Genomic DNA, 23,224 nt, shown 5'->3' with positions numbered 1-23,224 from the left:
TATTTACATAGACTTACAGTCTGCACACATAACCCCCGTCACATGAAGAAGTGGAATGTGGGAAAGTGGGAGCCTCGTGGAATGGTGAATTCAATGGTAAAGGCTATTAGGAGTGTAACAAAAACCATGTAATTTAACAGCTTGAGCCTGGGCATTTCCTGACAGCCCAATTGTTTCTGTAGTTGGCTATAACCCATTTGATGGTTGTTGATTTAATGTTTCATGCTAGACAAAGCTAGTTATTTGTGGAGCCACTGCCATCCTTGTACACTTTGATCAAGCTGGTTAGGGCTGGTGGACCACCTTGTACCTGTAACAAAGTTTCCGTGTTCCAAAAATAACTTTTTTTTCAGCATGGATATATACCTAGTTTGAGAAAATTCGAACTTTTGTCACTTTTCATCAAACAATTTAATTAAATGGATAATGGTTTACATTTTTTTTTCCAGACAGAACACTACCACCTCCATCTTCCATATTATACATCTTCTTTGGATTGTGTCCATATAATGAGGATTAAGAGCCTCCTCTCTGTATGCCCAGAGTTATCCATGCCTGTTTTATTTTTTGGAGGTTAAATTAACTGAACTCATCTGAAGTGTGCATTAACCATAAGGAATTATCTACAGTGATGTAGAAACAATTAAAAAAATATTTAAAAGCTAGTTAAAATGCACGGGTAATGGTACAATGGAAATACCAACCATGTACCGAATAAATACTTACCCACTTATATTCATGGAATTTATCCATAACTTTAAATATGCTACATCTCTCTTATATCCATACCTTAAAATGAATCAAACACCATCACATTGTGCTTTTTCATGGCCAACACAATCCAGTTACTGAATAATAATCAAATTGTCATGCATTCAAAGAACAGTATTACCCAGATTAGACTTTATCTGGTTGTAAATTGTTCTTTGAGGCACTTTTTAACACAAGGGACACAACGCTCACGCAATTCCATTCACACAGAATAGATCAATCTAATTTAAATTTGAATATTTTTATCTTTTAAAACATATATCTTGATTCATGTTTTCATTCTGTATTAAACAACTCTTTATATACTGTAGTTTTGATGGCATCTTTGACACATCAAATCCAGTCTTTCTCCAAGAGGCCCCAAGGAACGCACTCTGTGACGGGGTTCAGATTGGAAATCTATTAATAGCCATGACAACTGCAGCTGTGGAGTAACACTGGCTTCTCAGTCACTATGGTTAGCCTGAGGAATAGGGCAGAGCCATGGGGTTGGTGTGTCAGAGCTCTTATTTGGTATCATATGTATTTGATGACACCAATACACTGTTAAATCGCTCTGATTTCCTAGGTGCTATTTGACAAAAGTAAAACAAATGAGGAGCATTCCACAGGATAGGAGAGCAGGCGAATGACCTGTAAAATCAAAATCACCCCATAATAGTGTTCTGGCACTATGAGTCTAAAATATGAAGTAATCCTCACATGATTCCATGTTTAAGATCAAAAATGTGTTGTTCAGAAAAGGATTTAAAATTGGTAGGTAAAAACATGAAATTACCTGCTAAACCAGGCAAAACACAGTGCACAAAACAAGGATGTGTAAGAGATTAGAGATTTATGAAACCATGGGTGGAACATACTCTGTTAACAGTATTATACACACTTATATATAACATAACTACAATATTTTGTCCATTCTGGAGATCAGGCTGGCCCATCATAATTGGTTATTATGTATAATAGAACCCCTGCTACTACTGAAGTCTCTGGCAAACTCCCTCTGTCTTATAATTGAGGAGAGGTCAGGGTTCAGAGCCAGACATTAACAGCTTCTGCTTCCTATTTGCCTGGCCCAGATAGCCTTTTCAGCTTTTAAACCTGAATCAAGTAGAAATGACAAAAGAAGGCAAATTCACTGTAACTCGTACATGAGTGAGACACAAAGTTTAGATATACTGCACCACCTCATGCCCCATCAGTGCTAACCCCCATCCATTTGCTCCACCCAGCTGCTAGAAAGTGACCTCATGACAGCTGAGGAAGCAAGGCTCAGGAAAGAGAGAGAGAGAGAGAGAGAGAGAGAGAGAGAGAGAGGGAGAAGCGGGGACCAATGTGTGGGGTGACACCAGTGAAAGAATGAATGTGAAGGAGTGGGTTGGGGCAGATAGGGTGGGAGCAGCACTATATATAAACTATCGTAGCCACTTGACCCTCATTCTACCACACAGCCCTCAGCGACCCAACATTTGTGCACCATCCAAACCTCAGAGGCCCAGTCATGAGTAAGTCCTATTCAGCTTCTGCCGAGACGGCTTCCTCCTACCGCCGTACCTTTGGCTCTGGTTTGGGCTCCTCCATTTTCAATGGCCGTGGTTCCGCTGGGTCCTCTCGTTTGTCATCCAGAGTTTATGAGGTGTCCAAGACCTCTTCGGCTCCCATTTACTCCAGCCACCGCGCTTCCAGCTCCTCCTACGGTGGAGGCTCAAAGGTCCGTTCCTATGCCGGCCTTGGTGAGAAGCTGGACTTCAATCTGGCCGATGCCATGAACCAGGATTTTCTCAATACACGCACAAATGAGAAGGTAGAGCTTCAACATCTGAACGATCGCTTTGCCAGCTACATTGAGAAGGTGCGCTTCCTAGAGCAGCAGAACCAGGCATTGATGGTGGAGATTGAACGTGTGAGGGGCCGAGAGCCTACACGTATCGCAGAGATTTATGAGGAGGAGATGAGAGAGCTACGCAGACAGGTGGATGCACTGACCAATCAGAGATCTCATGTTGAGATAGAGAGGGACAACCTGGCCGATGACCTCCAAAAACTAAAACTGAGGTGAGATCAGCGTTCAGATTTATTGATTTTAGTGAGAATGAATTTTTTTTATTTTATATTATATTAATTTAAAACAATTTCACAGCAAGTGTATGTTAATACAGAAGTGGTGGGATAGTGCCACTGATGATGGGGCTAACACTGGTTCTGAACTTAAGTATCCACACAGTAAAAAAGATGTGACATTTATTATGTAATGTGTGTGGCCTTGAAGAATTCATAAAGCACAAAACTGGAACAAGTTATGATAGCACTCATAACATTTGCATATGCCATTTAGCTGTGAGCTTGGGAAAGGACGTTATTGGACATTTACTAACTACTGCCTCATTACTGAACCTCTCTCAAAAACATGAAAACACAGCACGATCTTTGACAATGAAAGATTGTTTTGCATTGAAAAGGAGTTATTTAAATATGACAGTGACATCATGGTCTGAAACATAGACACCAGATACTTTACCTACAGGAATTTGTAGAAGGGGTCAGGACCACCTCAGACAGAAAGAAAGAATGCAAGGATACCTATGTCAGTGTGTACAGTAACCCCAAGTAGTGAACAGAGGTGTAATTCATATCTGTGTATGATGTTGGAAACAGCATATGAGTGTAATTGCCATTTGCAAAAGGACCCAGAGTCATATAACACATTGCCCAGATTAGACTGCTATTATTATCCTCTTCAATATACAACACAGAACCGCAGAGAATGCATTTGCCTTAAAATAACCCTTATCTCACTCATAGTCTCTCAAAGCGTCTGTCTGTCTGAGTGCATTACACTTAAGGGACTCACAGACAATGCCCCACATTATCAACACTGATTAATGATAACTGTCCAAATTCTACTAAAAGTAATTGCTATTCATAGACACTGCTCAAAGTGAACCTTGTTTACACCAACTAAAACAGTTTCTAAACTTCATTCTTATCATTGAAGTTCTCCACAGCTTCCTAGAAACCACAGGGCCACCAACTCTGGCATGGTACTATTTATGTCACGACTCCTTTCATCTCTCTGATGAAAATATCAGATACCAACTGACTGCCAACAATTACATTCATGAAACCGTGGACGTGGCACATTAACATGATATCTCTTTCAAAGAGGTCAGGGACATTTACATTAACCTAAGCAATGTATGATTCCAAGCAGTATGTGAGAGTTTAATGTTCCATCTTAATCTCTGGGAATGAAGGAATGCCAACATCAGAAGTTCTCCTCAACATACTTCAAAGACTGAGGACACCCAGGACTTGTGAGCCTTTACAGGCTCTATTTTCTAGTAGAGGTATGGGTAGTCTTAGGGTTAGGGGTTAGGGGTTAGGGTCAGGGTTGGTGTAGGGTTAGTGGTTAGGGTCAGGGTTGGTTTAGGGTTAGGGTTTAGGGTAAGGGTTGGTGTAGGGTTAGTGGTTAGGGGTTAGGGGTTAGGGTCAGGGTTGGTGTAGGGTTAGGGATTAGGGTCAGGGTTGGTGTAGGGTTAGTGGTTAGGGATTAGGGTCAGGGTTGGTGTAGGGTTAGTGGTTAGGGATTAGGGATTAGGAGTAAGGTTAACAGTGTAACTACAGATGTAATTAAATACAGGTACAGTACATGTAAGTACAATGGAACAACATGTACATAATAATACATTGTTCCAAATGCTTAAGTACTTAGTAATTAAAGACACCTAATACCAAGTGTGTCCCTGGAATTTGAGACATGCTTACTTTAAGATTGTTAAATAGTTGTGACAAACTTAATACCTCTGTCTTCCACAGACTTCAGGAGGAGATCCACCAGAAAGAGACAGCTGAGAACAACCTCTCTGCTTTTAGAGCTGTATGTTCTTTCTATCACACATACCTTGAAAACATTTAGTTACAGCAAAATTGTTTTTATTTCCAATAAAGTTACATTAGGAGACACATAAGACTTAATTGTCAAGATCTAAATTCAAGCTGCCAAAACTTTTTTTTTTTTAAATCTTGAATGAAAGATACAAATTAAAAAACAAATAAATAATTGAATTTAAAGAAGGAATGAAAAGGATTTTATTACTTGACAATTCTTTTTTGTGCTTTCTGTAGGATGTAGATGCTGCCACTCTGTCCAGGCTGGACCTGGAAAGACGCATTGAGAGCCTCCAGGAAGAGATTGCATTCCTCAAGAAGATCCATGAGGAGGTCTGCACACTATATACAGCTAAAGTCACATTTATACAGTCAACATTTTCCAAGACTATGAGTAACTGATCGCTTAGCTGCATTAGACACCAAAAATATCTGAATTTAATCATATATTGAGCTTTTCGAGAGATAGCTGTCTGCTCACTCTTTGTCTCTGCCTGCAAACCCTTATCCCCATTCTCAACATACAACAATAGCCTACAGTGACCTTTTACTGACATGATTCTGAGGTCAAAGTCTTTAAATGCTCTGCTTTTTATTTGACATCTAAGAACAAAATGGTCACATGTGCAATGTTCATGTCAGCTGCATACTGACAGTGAGGGGGCAGTGTGAAGCTGTGGAACAGATGCATCCCTATAATTAAACAGAGACAGAGACAGCTGTGAGCAGGGCGGTGGACATAATAAGCCTTAAAAGGCATCACATTCCTTCACTAATGACAAGAAACAGCTATCAGAGAAAAATATAATTACAGCTATGTTTATAGACTCACTCATTAGCATGCTAGCATCCACAGATTTAGCTTTCTTTAATGTTTCTTCCTTCCAAATAAACCACATTATGGTTTGATTCATATTGTTCTTCATTCTCACAATGACAGTAGCTTACATTATACACCAAGCAATCCTCAAGTTATCAAGTGAAATCAAGTCAATAAATAAGTGCACTCTTAAGCCCTGTCTCCATCTTTAACTTTTCCTTTAGGAAATCCATGAGCTGCAAAACCAGATGCAGGAGACTCAGGTGCAGGTCCAAATGGACATGTCCAAGCCAGACCTGACTGCTGCCCTGAGGGACATCCGCATGCAGTACGAGGCGATTGCTGCCAAGAATATCCAAGAGGCGGAGGAATGGTATAAATCCAAGGTCTGTATTCAAATTTTTTAGCTAAAGACAAACATATATTTCAGTCACTGTTTGTATTATGTAACTGGAAGGGTTATATATTCAGGTGTGTATCACTGTGGGCTAGAGGTATCTGAGCTAACCTTTACTCCCCCCCAGGTGTCAGATCTGAGCCAGGCAGTAAACAAGAATAATGATGCTCTGAGACAGGCCAAGCAGGATTCCATGGAGTTCCGTCACCAGATCCAGTCCTACACTTGCGAGATCGACTCTCTCAAGGGCACCGTGAGTCTTTAAAGGACCTGTGGGCTCTAAGTTATTATATATCACAGCCAAAACAAATATAACCTGAGCTTCAGCACAACTGATTCCAGCATGAAATGAATTATGAAGCCTATTTCCCCATATCCTCCATAAGTAAATTTGATTCTGTAAACAGCCCCAAGCACCACTCTGAAAAGCTGTCTAAATAAATATCTAGCTAAATGCATTTATACATTTTTAAAATACTGCACTCAGTACTTCTCAACTAATCTATCTGTTTTCCTTTTGCATCTCAATTCATGCTCACCTGGTGTCCTTTATGTCTCCCTCTATCTCTTTCTTTTTTCCTGTCGTTCTACCTTCAGAATGAGTCTCTGATGAGGCAGATGAGGGAGATGGAAGAAAGGATGGGTAACGAGGCTGGTGGTTTCCAGGACACCATTGCCCGCCTGGAGGGTGAGATCGCTAAAATGAAGGATGAGATGGCTCGCCATCTGCGTGAGTACCAGGACCTGCTGAATGTAAAGATGGCACTTGATGTGGAGATCGCCACCTACAGGAAGCTTCTGGAAGGAGAAGAGAGCAGGTAAGATTTAGGAGGTTGAGAAAAAAGGTGCTTGGGAAGATTTTGTTTCAAATTGTAAACTGATATCTAATAATTACTTTTATTGCTATAATATTTCAATAATGAAATCATTAATATTATTGCTTATTTTTTATAATATTATTTCTTATTCAGGATTTCTCTACCTGTGCCATCATTTTCAAGCATTAGTTTCAGAGGTGAGTTCTCATACATTCACATGTAAACCTTTTCACCTTTCAAACTTTTAACCTGTTAATCTCTTCTGAGGACTTTGACCAAAACTCCTGTGGTTCTCAGTGTACCTCAATTTAAGATGATATCAATAATGCAGTATTTATGTATTTACTATGTGAGGATGAGTTTAATGATGCAGAGATTGTGAAATGCATTGTCATAGAGACCAACCCAGACAAGCAGCACTACCAGCCACAGCGCCCATCTGAGGTCCACTCTAAGAAAACAGTTTTGATCAAGACCATTGAGACCCGTGATGGCGAGGTAACATGCACACACACACAAAAACAAATAAACAATCATTTGCTAATAGGCTTGTCATCTCTTGATGGAATGTTTGTGTCAACAGCACCATTAAAGGGATCATTCACCCCCCCCCCAAATCTGTAATTTACTCACCGTTATGTTGTTCCAAAGCACTAAGACTTCTTCTGTGACATAATAAAGGAGATGTTAGGACAGCCTCAGTCACCATTCACCTTCATTGTGTCTTTGTGTGAATGTGAATGGTGACTTACATTTTGTGAAAATTAAATCTTTGGATTGGTGTTATACGCACAAACACATTCATATTTTGGTAACATTTTACAACAAGGTACTAACATTAGTTAATGTATTATGTATCATTAATTAATAATGAATAATATATATTTTTTTACAGCATTTGTTAAAATTTTCAATACAATCCGGGTTCAATACAAGTTAAGCTCAATCGACAGAAATTGTGGCGTAATGTTCATAACCACAATAAAATGATTTGGCTCATCCCTACTTTTCTTTAAAACAAATAGGGGGGGTTGTTGGGGGGTTAAGGGCTTATAGTTTTATAAAAGCCTCTTCATTAATTCTTCTGTTAAAACTTGTGTTATTTTAGGTGTAAAGTTGTTTAAATTGTAATTTTTGCGGGAATACAGTGTACAGGGTAATGTTGTCATGCCAGTGAAGTTGTTAAATTGGATATACTTTTACACAGAAAAGTTTAGTAATTTTAGAAGCGATTTTATCACACTAAAATTATGTTAACACACATACTGTTTATGTCTTGTGTCTATACTTTTGAAACAGTGAGTATTTTAACATTTACGGATTGGCCCTCATTCACTTCCATTCTACGGACCTCACTGTTACTTCAGCCTGATACTTTTTTTAAAGAAAAGGAGGGACAAGTCGCAATACATTTTTGTGGTAATCAACATTACGCAACAAATGCTGTCGATTGAGCTTAAATTGTATTGAACCCAGAATATTCCTTTGACAAAAAAAAAATAAAAATACTAAATTGTTCATTGTTGAAATTAACATGAACCAAGACTAATCGATGCTGTAAAAGTATTGTTCATTGTTAGTTCATGTTAACTAACGTTGTGGACTAATTTTAAGAAATAGAACCTTATTGTAAAGTGTTACCCATATTTGTATAGGCCTAATGTGTACATACGTAAAATCATTATCATCAAAGTCATGTTCAATTTCATTCTAGATTAGGACAACTGCTGAGGGTATGAGTGCCCTTATTGCTGAATGTGTAAATTGAGCCATGGTTCATTTAGTTTCTACAGTCTTTTTCCCAAACACATTCGCAAGCCAAACCTGTTCTCTGTTAACCAGCAGTGGGTTTCACTAATGCACTGCACACTCAGAATCCTCCAATCCTCATGTTTCACTTTAAATATCTGTTTTCTGCTAGTGTTCTGCTCGATCTCACTGCACACTATTCCTCACTGGAAAACACAAAAGGAGAACCTCATTTGTTAAAGAATGTGTCCTTGTTCTAGCCCACTTTTCATTTGCAGCAGAAAAAAAGATGATGTAACTTGTAATACAGCCCCTCCCAATTGTCCTTATTATGGATTAATGATATCACCTATTCACTTTGTGTAGCACACTTCCCTGTGTTATCATCACATTTATGTGCAGCCAACGTTCCATATCTATGCATGTGAGTCACCATGTGTTTCACTCTCTACAGGTCGTCAGTGAGTCCACACAGCACCAGCAGGACATCATGTAAACTCCTTGAAGCATATGGAATTTCATCAAATCTCTAAACCTAGCTTACATTTTTACTGATGGCCTTATAGGTTTTCTATACACACTAAGAATTGTCATGACCCATTACAACAGTATTTGTGGATGAACACAATGACAAAAGGCAAGTGAGCAAAAGAACAAGAGCGAGAGAGAGAGAGAGAGAGAGAGAGGGTGGGGTGGTCATACCTGTAACACACATGCTGTGAGGAGTGTCCTGAAGAAATCAGTTGATCTCAAAGTTTCAGTTTGTATACATGTACGTGTGCACATCTGGTTGGGTCTGATTTGACAAATTGTGTTCCACCACTACAAAAAATTTATTAATAAAGATTCACTGTTGTTTCCTCCTAAAAATTGAATTAAAGGTTTCTGTGCTTTAGGGTTCAGACTCATCATACATTTGCCAACAATAATTAGAGATATATTTTTTCAGAAGTCAGAATGACTAAATGTAATGCCTTTGAAAATAAAAGTCAAAATGCATATACTGCACATATTAATAAACACATGTTGAGTGAATGATGTTGGTAGATGCATTTCTCAGTGAAGCTCCAACTTCTGTCCTATTTCATCTTCCAGCTCTTTGTTCCTGAAGCAAAGGCAGTGCAGAAAAACATCACTGCAATCTTTCCTCTCTCACCTTACAGTTACCTCACTTTACACACACCGGCTTATGAATACATCATCATGATCTTAATGAGACTCCTTTAAAAGAGTTAACGCTGACCTTTAGAAAGCCTCCAGCTCTTTGTTGGGCTTGTCTCGGTCTCCGTGCAAGGTAGGCTTGAAAATAACAAACGCAAGGAAAGAGGTTAAGCTTGGAAAATATTTTTTATTATTATTATTATTATTATTGTATACATAGATTGATCTATATTTAAGGAACATCCTGCAGAATTAATTTCCATACTCATTTGAGATTTTGATTTGTGAACTCTAATATATCTTCCTAACATTTATATGGAGATATAATGATGCACAAATGTCCATTTATAGACATCCTTTATAATTAACTCAACTTCATCTGTGTAATTCTGAAGGATACACGTTTCTTCTCACTAGATATAACCCATGTTTGGTTGTCAGTTTAAATGCCATTTAATTAAAAGTGGGGTTCTTCCTCTAAATGATAAGACAAGAAACATGCCACTCAGAGATCTCAGACCTATTAATATCAGAGAACAAAACTATAATTGGGAGCATTTAATCATGCTAAAACTAGCAACAGATTGAATCTTCTAATCAAGAGTCCATACCACCACAAAACATATACGCTGAGCATGCACTCATAAATGAAAGAGAAGCGTTAGCAGCTCAGCCCCACTGTCTGTGATGATTCGCAAGAAATAAAACAGACATGTCTTTGTTTCTAAAAGATGAATGAGAGCATTGCGGAAAAGCGAGGAGCTTTTTACAGCTCGCAAGAGTGCACTTTGATAGATCTTTGATAATTTCAATGAAATCATATCGCTGAAACTACTGTATATTCATAGCTTTTTCCATCAATTTACAATGAAAAAGTAAAATGACAACAGTAATTCATTTTAATGAATTTTTTCATTTTCCAGTGAGCACATTTAATGAAAAAATTATACATTATTTGAGCATGTTTCGTCTTCATTGCTGGTGCATGCCCGCCAGTGACTAGTTCACACATTTTAATAGTTTCACCCCGCGACTCTTCCGTGACTCTGACATCTACCGACTTCTGCTTTAAACAGCAGCGTGTTAAGAGAGAAATAGACACATAGACAAATATGACATTTATTGTCATCAATTCTGTACAAATTCATGCTCAATAATAATAATAATAATAATGGTCAACATCCATTTAATTACACACAGAGTTCCACTTGAAGTCCTTATCTAATAAATTAGAAATAAATTATAATTACGAATGACTATCAATATGACACATTGGTCAAAATGACAGTTCTTCAGCACACAGATGTAACCACTGATTAGAAAGAGAAAGAAAAACAACAATAATACAAATTAATCAAAGCACTAGCATTAATACAGAATTGTTAGCATATATATTATGTACAAAAATGTACAAGAGATCCAAGCTGTCCCTTTAAAAGACACGGTAAACAGAAAGGAATTTAAGCCTTTGAGCACTTTTACTACTCCAGAGTGAGCAAGAGATTAAACTGTGATTTCATTGCTCTTACAGACCAGATAAACATAGAGGAGAAACTGGGTGTGAAATCACTCTGCATCCAAATATAAAGATAAATCAGAAATTAAGACTTAACCCTGCTGCCAATCTTCCACAGACTCACAGTATACACAAATGCTTTCTACACACTTACACATACACACACCACACAAAAAATATCCTCTCTCTCTCTCTCTGCAAACAAACCCAAATAAACATATAGACACACAGGAACACACAATACCCCACCATTCTATATCTCTTCCATCCTTCCTAGGCATCTTACTTTAGTCCCTCAATCACTTTCAAAACTCTCTCATAGTAGATAAGGACACTTTTTTAATCATCCATAGAAAATCCCATAGTGTTCACAGTTACATTGTTAGGCCTCCCCCTGCTGTCACAGCCCCTGAGATTTAACTGGAAGCCACGCAAACAGTCTCTAGATACTTTAAACTATGCCTTAAATGGCTATAAATGGGAAAATCTAACAAGAGATTAAAAAAATGAAAGCAATGCATCGCTACTTCACAAATAAGTATTGGTGGCACTTTTCCCCCACATGCATTGGCTGACAAAGATAAACACACAGGACATTTCATTATTTGTGGTTTCAGCAATGGGCTCAGGCTATTTAGAGAATGTTTTCACCTTACATGGTTCGACAGAAATTGCGTAGGTCCTGACACAGAGCAGATAAAGCCATTTGAAACCGTTATAAAATGTTACACACTTCCCTGCCTGTGCTGTAAACATCACATTATCTAAACCATGTCCAACAGGTTATAAATGAACAGAGCAGACAGAAGTTTGAATCTTTAAACTAGATATAGTATGAATAGTCTATCCTGCAGAACCCATGCATGCTTTATGGCAGGTTAGTCGCTTGAAAGTCAAGGCCGCATTTGGTCCAATGTTCAGAACATAATGTACCTTCTTAAAAATGGCTGCTGTGGTAATGAGGCCGTTCTTCCTGGACAGAGGGAGACACAGTCTAATTATGGATAGAAGTAGAGCCTCAGAGGTGCAGACACACATTCTGTTCCACGTCTACCTTTAGCAATATAAAATGGTTAAATGCAGAAGAACAGAGCACTACTAGGCAGTGGTGTGCAAATAATTACACTCATTAAAGGTAAACGATCCATTTGATGCAACCTTTCCAGCATCACACTAACTTAGCAAAAATGCATGGGATCATGGCAAAATGATTTGGCTGTGATGGTCCATTGAGTTATTTGATTTGATCCGGCCGGAACGTTCTTGTTTCTCAGATTGGTTGCTGCAGTGCATCTCCTGTTCAGTAGAGGAATTGGATCAACCTCTCAATGCAGGGCCTGTATGGGCTGTTAGGGGCACTTGGGAGCCATAGTCATATTCCAAATCTACAACATGTGAGCCGCCAATCAACCTGTCATGAGAGTAGCCCCTCCTGTCCACACGCCTGTCACGAAAGTTCTGGATGTAACTCTAAAAGAGAGAGGGGGTATATGTAACAAAATTTCAGACAAATTGAATAGATAAGCATGAGATTCAAATGCTTAAAGTTTTGTTGATTTTTGAAAATACAAACCATTTCTTTTGTTTGTTTGAAAGGTTTGAAAAGACTATGTAAACTGGCAGATGGATTGTTTTCTGAACATACATACAGGAGAATAAGCAGAGGTTCAAATCCACAGATGGAGACAAATGTAGTGAGATGGACATTCATAATCACTTACTGGAGATAGTACATCTCCATCGAAGCGGCGAATGGTGTTGGGTTTCCGGCGGTGGGTGGGCTCTGGGTGCTGGAGTTTGGGTGGAGGGTTGGGGGGGCGAGGGTTGGACTGAGGGGGGTGGTGGTACTTTTGTTGCTGTGGTGGCAGTGTCTGTGGCTTTTTTTTCTTCTTTTTACATTCTTTCCTTTCTTCCTTCTGACGAATTCGCATTAACTGCACTCGTCTCTGCTGGTGACTGATGAAGACTTTTATGAACAAGAAAGGAATGCAAAGAGCACTTTTAGGAGAGTAATTCACAACCAAAAACAAGACCAAACTGTTAGAAAGACAGAAAGAAATGAGACAGGAAAAGGATACATTTTCACTGTATTCTTGGCCCCAATATATCATAACTGCAAAATAGAGGCTTAAAGGGATAGTTCACCCAAAAATGAAAATTCTCTCATTATTTACTCACCCTCATGATATCCCATGAGGATTTATACTTTCTTCACCAGAACACATTTAAAGAAAAATAGAAAAATATCTTAGCTGAGACCCTTTCAGCCCCTTAAAATGCAAGTGAATGGAGATTTCTCTTTTGAAGCTCCAAAATTAACAGTCAGCATAAAATTCATCTATATGACTCCAGCGGTTAAATTAATGTCTTTCAATCACTTTTAGTGAGAAAAATATAAATATTTCAGTACTTTTTAAACTATACTCAGCAAAAAAGTAACGTCCCCTTTTCAGGAACCTGTATTTTAAAGATAATTTTGTAAAAATTCAAATAACTTTACAGATCTTTATTTAAAGGGTTTAAACAATGTTTTCCATGCTTGATCAATGAACCATAAACAATTAATGAACATGCACCAGTGGAACGGTCGTTAAGACACTAACAGCTTACAGATGGTAGGCAATTAAGGTCACAGTTATAAAAACTTAGGACAATAAAGAGACCTTTCTACTGACTCTGAAAAACACCAAAAGAAAGATGACCAGGGTCCCTGCTCATCTGCGTGAACGTGCCTTAGGCATGCTGCATTGAGGCATGAGGACTGCAGATGTGGCCAGGGCAATAAATTGCAATGTCCGTACTGTGAGATGCCTAAGACAGTGCTACAGGGAGACAGGAAGGACAGCTGATCCTCCTCGCAGTGGCAGACCGTGTGTAACAACACCTGCACAGGATCGGTACATCTGAATATCACACCTGCTGGACAGGTACAGAATGGCAACAACAACTGCCTGAGTTACACCAGTAACGCACAATCCCTCCATCAGTTCTCAGACTGTCTGTAATAGGCTGAGAGAGGCTGGACTGAGGGCTTGTGGACCTGTTGTAAGGCAGGTCCTTATCAGACATCATCAGCAACAATGTATGCCACCAGACATACTGCTCCTTCTGTGCTTGATTTCCTGCAAGACAGGAATGTCAGTGTTCTGCCATGGCCAGTGAAGAGCCCGGATCTCAATCCCATTGAGCACGTCTGGGACCTGCTGTATCAGAGGGTGAGGGCTAGGGCCATTCCCCCCAGAAATAACCGGGAACTTGCAAGTGCCTTGGTGGAAGAGCGGGGTAACATCTCACAGCAAGAACTGGCAAATCTGGTGCAGTCCATTAGGAGGAGATGCACTGCAGTACTTAATGCAGCTGGTGGCCACACCAGATACTGACTGATACTTTTGACCCCCCCCTTTGTTCAGGGACACATTATTCCATTTCTGTTAGTCACGTGTATGTGAAAATTGTTCAGTTTATGTCTTAGTTGTTGAATCTTTTTATGTTCATACAAATATTTACACATGTTAAGTTTGCTGAAAATAAAAGCAGTTGAAAGTGAGAGTTGAAAGTTGAAAGTGAGAGTTGAAAGTAAACCATCGCTTCCGCTTCACGAGAGGGTGGATGCGAGCGGTCTCTCGTGTGATGTATTTGCATTGCCATGATACCGACGTAATCTCACGTTCTCCACTCGGTTAAGCACACAAATGCGACACTGAGTAAAGAAACAGATAAATACAGATCTAAACCAAAATCAACTACACTAATGTACAGCGCTCCTCCTCCTCACTTGTAAACAGCGCTGCTCTTCTAGCTGTGATACACGTGCGTCAGTTCTCGCGTGTTTCAAATGCCAATGTTACGGATTGTTCACCTAAAAATAAAAATGTTCTCATCATTTACTCACCCTCATGCCATCCAAGATATGCATGACTTTCTTTCTTCTGCAGAACACAAATTAAGATTTTTTCTCACCCACACCTATCATGACACTTCAGACTATATGGATTTAACCACTGGAGTCTTATGGATTACTTTTATGCTGCCTTTATGTCCTTTATGGACCTTCTGATATGTGGTCACCATTCACTTGCAATGTATGGACCAATAGAGGTGAAATATTCTTCTAAAAATCTTAATTTGTGTGCAGCAGAAGAAAGAAAGTCATACACATCAAGGATGGCATGGGGAATAAATTATGATACAGTTTTTTATTTTTAGGTGAACTATTTCTTTAAAGCTACCCCCTCCTCCCTTCTTTATGCTCCTACCTCCTACCTACTTTCTAATGTAAAGAAACTACTGTCTACTGTGAGTATTGGCTGGATCTCTCAGACAATAGTCTCAAGCCAAGCTGCTAACAAACCATTGAGTATTTTGACACATTCTGCTCCACCACACAGCTAAATCGACATTCTGTTCTCTGTCAATTTTAAAAACAGATGGATTATTTCTGCCAATTCAGTAACTCTGTTGTGCCTAAACAGCTTTGTGGCCCATCTGTCAGGGAATTCATATAGTGATCGCTCTCTCTTTCTCTCCCCCTCACAAACTCTCCTCCCACCCTCGCTTCCATTCCTCTGCCCCTTCCACATCGCAGCCCCCTCCCCCAGCCTGCCAAACAAAGGCCCAGCTTGTATCCATGGTAACCACTCCCAGCACAGTTGTGGTTGTCTGTTCTCCCAGTGCACACTTTAATTCTGAATCTCTGTGTATCATTTTGCTTAGCCTTGCTCATGACAAGGAAAAGCAGAGATTGGATGTGTGCTTTTAAAGAGAACTGCTTAAGGCCTTCTTTTTTTGGGATCTATTTTTAACAACCAAATATTTAGTATTGTGTTATTTATCAGGCAAAGACCATTGTAAAGCAGTTCAATGGAAAGGAGGAGGCGAGAACCGGCTTGGCAATATAAATAATATTTTAATGATAAACTTGAACAAAAGACAAAAACACACACACACATGACGGATATGCCCGTAATCTCTATCTCTATCTTCCGCAGTCGGCCTTCATCCCTCTCGGAGGCTTGATTGGCCTGATAAGGGACCAGGTCTGTAGAATCACCTCTGTTCACTTCTACATGCAAACTGATATTCATAAAATGGATTAGCCATGCTAGGTTTTGCACATATTTAGTGATCAAAGCTCAGCACCCCCTGTCAATGATCTAGCACCTCTATAGCACTAGCAATCAAAATTCTCGCATCCGCTGGTAGTGCTATACTGTCATTTTTATATATTTTTTCATTGAAATTGAGCTTTTATTTTGAAGCCTTTTCCGTGATTCTGCTGATGCTCATGATGTGTTTTTTCCGTGTATGACCCAAGGAGCTATAAAAGGAATTCAGTGCAAACCATACATTTAATTATTAGCCTTTGCGGTTTAAAAATCACACTAGGACATAACATGATTTTAATTTGTGCATTGAATGTTTACGGATTGACATTCGTACTTCAGATGCTTTTTTGGTATCAGATTATTTTTATGAGCACAAGTACCAGTACATAAGCACGGTCTCTGACCCAGTTTCGATACAGCTCCCCACGATTTGAGTCACAGAAACGTAATCTTGACTAACAGTTCTGGAGATTTTTGTCTTTTCCCAATCAAGTCGATATAATCTATTCGTATGACTGGGACAATGTTCACGTTTTCCCCGTAATAATTTCTAGAAAGGTTTCCAAACCTCTCTTCTTATTGACAAATTCATCCAGATCTGACAAGCACTTAAAGGAATAGTTCACCAATAAATAAAAATTCTCTCATAATTTAATCACCCTCATGCCACCCCAGATGTGTCTGACTTTCTTCAAATTAAGAATTTTAGAAGGATTCAAAAGCTCAAAAAGACTCCAGTGGTTAAATGGAGTCTTATTTACCATTCAATTTCAAAATATATAGAAAAAAAAAACACATTCACTGAAAGTAAATGGTGACCAAGGCTAACATTCTGTATTAAATCTCATTATTGTGTTGCATGGAAGAAAGAAAGTCATACAAGTTTGGAACAACATGATGGTGAATGATGACAGAATTTACATTAATAATAATAAAAATAATTCTGTAATACATGTTAAATGTTTATTATATCATGGAATTTATGAGAGTTAACATCCATTATGTAATTTATGACAGTAACGAGTTACTCACTACTTGAGAACTCTTTTAATTGGAAACTTTTGTACTTTTACTCAAGTAATTATTTATGTTAGCACTTTTACTCAGCTCTGAGCATAGGCGTAAGGTCGGAGAAGTCTTCCCATGGCCATGGCATGATTATGCATACAGTTACATACACCGTGGAAGGATCACTGACTGCTTTTGCATCCGAATTGATTTGTTTTAAAGCAGCCTGTAACCACTGTTCTAGAATCAGTTTGCGGCCAAAATGCTCCATGTTAAAGCATTTAACAATCAAAATCCAGGTGAGTGAATGTGATTAATTCATGTGTAAATACATGCTGCATTAAAAAAAGAAATCTGTGAATACACTTAGGCAGAGGCCACAGCATGATAACAGGATGAAATTGTTGCTCAGTTCATGGACTTATGCTGTCAAACTGCTCCGTGTTATGGCTGCCCATCACTGGGAGAGCAAGATGGCAAAAGCTTACTCTGGAACAACAGTTACAAGCAATGTCCTAAAAGGTCTGTGTGTGCCTAGAAAATGTTATCACTTTTAAAATGATTCTCCATTTATACAAACCGTTCTTTTGACATTTTGGTAGCACTGAAAATTAATTAATTCAAATGATATCCATATGTACCATCAGTAGTAGTTTCCAGTAGTATGCAATCATCAGGTGTGCATTAACGCACAGGCTTACACAGGCTGAAGCCCAGGATCCTACAACTCCCATGGGGCCCAGCGCGCTGCATTCGCCACCCCATTTTCCCCTATCCATATTCGCGGAAGAAGCATGACAAAACATTTTCAGTGGAAGACGCAGTTGATGCAACCATTAAAAAGAGTCTGTGTAGTGCATTTTCAATGCACAGCAGGTTTTCTACATGAATGTTGTACAGTAGGTGGCATGACCCCTAATGCCTCTTGTATGCAATTCATTGCTCATTTGTATGGAATGCATAGCAATTTTGCTCTGAAAGAAGAGAGAGTGGCAGACAGTGAAATGTATCGCATTACTTTGCATAAAAAGTAACTTTTTAGCTGAGTAAATGTTTTAGTAACACAATATTTTTACGAGTTACTTTTGAAAGTAATTAGCTAGACCAGCCAGTAAAAGATTGTGCATGATTTGAGTCACAGAAACACAATGTCTGACACAGTGTCAATTGTCAACTTTTATTACTGATTGGAAAAATTTTACTAGAACGTAATCTTGACAAACAGATCTGGATATTTTGATTTTTCCCCAATTAAGTCGATATAAGCTACTCGTATGATTGGCAATAGCTGCCCAAATGACCAATATGGCCACAGAGTAAAGTAATTTGTCTTAAAGGGATCATCATGACATCAAACCCATGCAAATATCCATGCACACCCCTTGATTTACATGTTGTTGTTGTTTACTTTCTGCAAGAAAGGCATGAAGCAATTTGAAAATCCCCATTTATAGATTTCAGGTCAGGATTTCCCAAAGAGTCTCAGAGTGAGGTTGTTTGCAGGGCACAGCTGAGGCTGGTCTCCATAGGATCATCACCACAGCAAGTAATTAACTTGGATACCCATATAGAACACATCCATAAACCCATGCTCATCACCCCAAAATGCACTGGATACCCAGAGGGACAAATTAGAGGGACATCCATATAATGGAGTCTTGCTAATTATGTAATTGTTCTGTAATTTAAAGTTTATTTCCAATACATAGTATGGTCCTAGACACCATAACTGTTTCTCAATCCTGGTCTTGGAGGACCCCAGTACTACACATTTATCTATCTGATACATCTTAGTATTTAGTTAATTAGTAGAGACTACATGACCTGAAATGGATGTCAGAAAAGGGAAACATTTCTGAATGTTTTTTAAACAAACCTTCTGTGTGTGAATATCCTTCAGCCGTGACCTTCCACTGAATCAGAACACCAAGCAGTGCCAGCACGGGCCAAACTCCCATGACCACCCATGTGAACCAGCACACAGGACGAGGTGGATCCACCTTCACCCTCTCGTAGATGTATAGTGTCAAAGCGAAGAGCTCGACAAAATAATCCACAGTCACAGTAACCACAGCTGATCCAAAGACGGCAGTGGAGAGGGTAGTGAAACAGCGCTGCCATTGTAATGTGAGTACGGCAAACAGCATGCCCGATCCTAGCAGCACACCCAGGGGAAGCCACACTGTCCTTGGGTGGTAAAACTCTTCCAGAACCACCAGAGAGGCAAGGGCCACCAGCAAACCCAGGAGAAGTCCAACCATAAAAAGCCCCACACTGCGGACAAGCATAGTGACCAAGCCACACAGGGTGCCAATGCCCAGGCCGATGCCCACACTGGCCTCCACACTTAGCTGAGTATCCATGACCCTCTCCTTATAGCAGAGCATGAAAATGACGATGGAGCCAAACAATAGACCTGTGAGAAACATTACGGCCTTGAAGCAGCGGTACCCTGTGAGAGAAAGAAGAGAGGTAGAAAGGGCAGAAGGGGATAGAAAAGAGAATTGTAATAGAGAAGCAGAAATATGTAGATTATTTTAACATTAAGAAATACGATGAATAGTGCATATATTCCACACACACAAAACAAAATAGATGCAAGTACAGGAATACTTGGGTCACTAAACTGATCTGCAAAAACTATCATTCTTTTGAAAACTCCCCGTTATTTATTGGTTGTACAAACAGATAGTCCCGCCCCAAAATGAATGCCACTGGTTGAGCTAATTTTGCTTTGACAGGCTGAATGGAATACTCAAACAAACAGAGGAATGTTTTGATAAAACCAGAGATGTGCAGGGTTACCATTTTTTACATTCAGTTAACCGAATAATTGTTTTGTCGGGAGTTGGGACGTGGGGAAAAAAAGAATGTTTATAGCAATAGAATTACCTCGAACACTACTCAAGATAGCAGCCAATAAATTGCACAGTGAGCTATGAGCCTTAATAGTACAATATGTAGATATTCAAATAATTAAATCTCACATTAAGTCAAACAAAATAATCAAACTGACACTGCTTGTATTTCATGTCACTACATATCTGTGAGGTGTGTGTGAAATTATACTGCTGCAGCTAAATAGCATCTTCGGGGTGCTTTGATTTTTAAATGGTTTCTAATCAAATGGACTTGTTTAATTATTGTACGTAAATATGGACACTAGAGTAAAAGGGAAAAAACCCTTTATTACATTTATCAATCGCTGAAACTTTGCTCAGCAAAAAAACAACCTCAAGTCATGTTAAATGGTGTAATATTCATATGAGGTCCTCTTTGCAACCTGAACTTCTTCAGAATGCAGCACAATGAAGGAAACAAAACGCAGGTGTTTCGAGATGTGTTTATCAAAATTAAAGTTCTTTTTAACTTTACTTGGTATCTAAAAATGCTGCAATCTTGCACAAGACTGTTGCACTGACATTTAGCGCAACAGTCAAAAACATCTGTCCAGCGGATTTTAACTATACAGAAAAACAGTTCAGATGCACAAAAAAGCATGTTTAAACTGCCCCTAACTCCCCCTAGACTTGAAAACCAATTTGACGGTTTCTCGGAACTCGTTGAGTTCGGGTCGGGTTAAAGACCTCTATTGTGCATGTAGAATAACCAAATGGTGATTTTGGTATGTGAATAGTGGTGCATCGAACGGTTAACCGAATGAGACTTTGCACATCCCTAGATAAAACAACAAAGCCACATATGGCAGTGTTACACTTTCAGATGAAATAAACCTTCGAATGATTTACTTATTATCTTCTCTGCATATTAAGCTACAATTCGATAAAGAAATCTAAGGGATAAATATTGTGTTTCGAAACATAAAAGTGGGGTCACCAGAGTTGCATTTATATGCACCATTACTAAAGGTGCTTGGTGCTCTGTGCCATTAATGTCCATTCTGTTGCTACAGTTACAAAAAGGTAGCTTTTAAATCGACATTATTCCTAATGCATTGTGCTTTTCACACAGAGATTTTATCCCTTAACTGCTGCAATTAGGATTGTCAATATTGGCTCAAGAGTTTTGAGAGAAGCAGAGGGGAATAAATAACATGTTTTTGAACAGTTTAGTTATATTGGGGCCTGAATGTCAAAGAAATAAAAAAAGGATATGCTGTCACTTGTCACAGCTAAAATAGCCTAAATCCTCACTCTCTCTCTCTCTTACTCCCCTAGCAAGTAATGGGCAGTGAAAGCTAATTTCACAGTCAAGTGAAACTGATACAGCTCATCAAATAGAGAGGGACAGGGATTTGTCACCCTTGTCTGGATGTCACATTTAGATGGTTATTATGTGAATTACATTTGGCTATAAACAACCACAAATGAAATGATGTTTGTCATAATGAGGCAAAAACATACCCATGCATTTAGGTCAGAATCTGACCTGGTTTGGAGTAAGTAATACTTATGCAAATCTATACTTCTCCAAACCAGTCATCCTGCCATCTGTATTCATCAACTATAATATGAGGGAGTGTCAAGTATAATCAGTTTATTCATGAACTTTTTCAGATCCTGCCTGTGTTGCAACCTACCGAAGAAGCAGTAGATGATGCCAAAGAGACAGCACATGGAGCAGACGACAGACGGAACCACCTCATAGTGTCGTTCAAAGTCCTCATCACACCTGAACAGACGCTCTGGATTCCCATCCTGAGAGGGTGGGGAGAACTTAAAGGCCAGAATCTGTGGAGTGGATGTCATGCTGACAGTGTAGGTTGGAGAATGTTATGTGTTTTCAAGGCAGCTGAGAGTAACGGGAGAGTGAGGTCATGTGGAAGACAGAGGACGCAGAGAGGTTCCCATCCACAGGAATTTCCCTGTTCAAAGAGATCAGAAGTAGAGTGTGCCGTTATTGACAGTAGAAGACAGTTTGCCTCCTCTCAAAATAAACACGGAACAGCCAGATTACATTTAAACATTCATTTTGTGACAATATCAGAGTGTAATACCAGTTTTCCTGCTGCCTGCTGTCCAACTCTTTAAGTCATGTCTCCACTCACATAAAATGTTATCCCTTTTAAGCTCTTTTCCCTTATACAAACTACAAATATATTCATTTGCATATTATATTCCTATAAAAATGGCAAGAAATTCAAGACATTAAGTAAGAGGTCTTACAAAATTTTGTAAGGTTTATGTTAAAAACAAGAAAAAATATTGCCAATGAGGTGAGAAAAATAAACTATTCAAAAGAAATAAAAAAGGTTAATTGCTTTTTTTATTATTGCATTGAGATACAGTATATGTCGGCACCAGCTGACATGAAATAAATAACCACAAACATCAACACATTAGAGTGATTTGTAAATTATATTCACCCTTTGCTACATTGAAAGCTCTAAAGCTACACATAATATTTGACCTTGTGAATTTCATTGTTTTTTTTAAATGTACAGTAATTTAAAAACCGATGATTGCAACATGCTCCACAAAATCTGGGACAGTCGAGTGTTTACCACTGTGAAACATCACCATTTGTTCTAATAACACATATTAAGCATTTGGGCACTGAAGACACAAGGTTGTTAATTTTAGAAAGCTGAATTTTCCCCCAGTCCCAATTGTAAAGGGTCTTCATTGCCATATGGTGTGCTTCCTAATGCATCACACATTCTCAATTGAAGACAGGTCAAGACTGCAGGCAGGCCAAGCCAGCACCCACACTCTCTGCTTACACAGCCATGCACTTGAACAGATTGTGGTTTGAAGTTGTCCTGCTGGAAAATGCAGGGAAAAGGGAAAAGACGGTACTGGATGGCAGTATATGTTGCTCCAAAACTTTTACTTATTTGTCTATATTAAAGGTGCCCTCACAGATATGCAAATTACCCATGCCATGGGCACTTACACACCCCTTACCCATACAGACACTGGCTTTTGGACCATATGCTGATAACAGCTTGGGTGGTCTTTTTGATCTTTGGCCTGGATAACACGACGGCTGGGTTTTTCAAAAACTATTTGAAATGTGCACTCATCGGACCAA

General features: G+C 39.0%; 2 protein-coding genes across 2 annotated transcripts in view; one reads left to right on the top strand and one right to left on the bottom strand.

Moving 5' to 3' along the window:
• Nucleotides 1–2,190: 2,190 nt before the first annotated feature.
• On the top strand, nucleotides 2,191–9,475 carry LOC127659086 (desmin-like). The gene is made up of 9 exons (XM_052148728.1): nucleotides 2,191–2,823; nucleotides 4,585–4,645; nucleotides 4,894–4,989; nucleotides 5,701–5,862; nucleotides 6,001–6,126; nucleotides 6,471–6,691; nucleotides 6,845–6,888; nucleotides 7,089–7,189; nucleotides 8,895–9,475. Exons 1-9 carry the CDS (start codon nucleotides 2,270–2,272, stop codon nucleotides 8,934–8,936), a joined length of 1,407 nt encoding a protein of 468 aa, XP_052004688.1. The 5' UTR covers nucleotides 2,191–2,269; the 3' UTR covers nucleotides 8,937–9,475.
• Nucleotides 9,476–10,396: 921 nt separating this feature from the next.
• LOC127659017 (transmembrane protein 198-B-like) overlaps nucleotides 10,397–23,224 on the bottom strand; it is a 30,651-nt gene continuing 17,823 nt past the window's right edge. Inside the window, exons 2-5 of the mRNA XM_052148625.1 lie at nucleotides 21,771–22,055; nucleotides 19,107–19,682; nucleotides 12,839–13,083; nucleotides 10,397–12,587 (exon numbers count right to left, since the gene is read on the bottom strand). Of these exons, the coding sequence (XP_052004585.1) occupies nucleotides 12,435–12,587; nucleotides 12,839–13,083; nucleotides 19,107–19,682; nucleotides 21,771–21,939 (1,143 nt within the window). The 5' untranslated portion in view covers nucleotides 21,940–22,055 and the 3' untranslated portion in view covers nucleotides 10,397–12,434. The remainder of the gene's footprint in view (nucleotides 12,588–12,838; nucleotides 13,084–19,106; nucleotides 19,683–21,770; nucleotides 22,056–23,224) is intronic.

Source organism: Xyrauchen texanus, chromosome 18 (genome assembly GCF_025860055.1).
Source record: "Xyrauchen texanus isolate HMW12.3.18 chromosome 18, RBS_HiC_50CHRs, whole genome shotgun sequence".
NCBI classification, from domain to species: Eukaryota; Metazoa; Chordata; class Actinopteri; order Cypriniformes; family Catostomidae; genus Xyrauchen; species Xyrauchen texanus.
This window is presented reverse-complemented; position numbering and strand designations above follow the sequence as displayed.

What these genes read in the sequence shown, in the direction of transcription:
- LOC127659086 (XM_052148728.1), top strand. Translation starts at nt 2,270, where the DNA reads ATGAGTAAGTCCTATTCAGCTTCTGCCGAGACGGCTTCCTCCTACCGC. An exon ending in CTCCAAAAACTAAAACTGAG is followed by an intron (nt 2,824 to 4,584) that starts GTGAGATCAGCG and finishes TGTCTTCCACAG; the next exon opens with ACTTCAGGAGGAGATCCACC. An exon ending in TTGAGACCCGTGATGGCGAG is followed by an intron (nt 7,190 to 8,894) that starts GTAACATGCACA and finishes CACTCTCTACAG; the next exon opens with GTCGTCAGTGAGTCCACACA.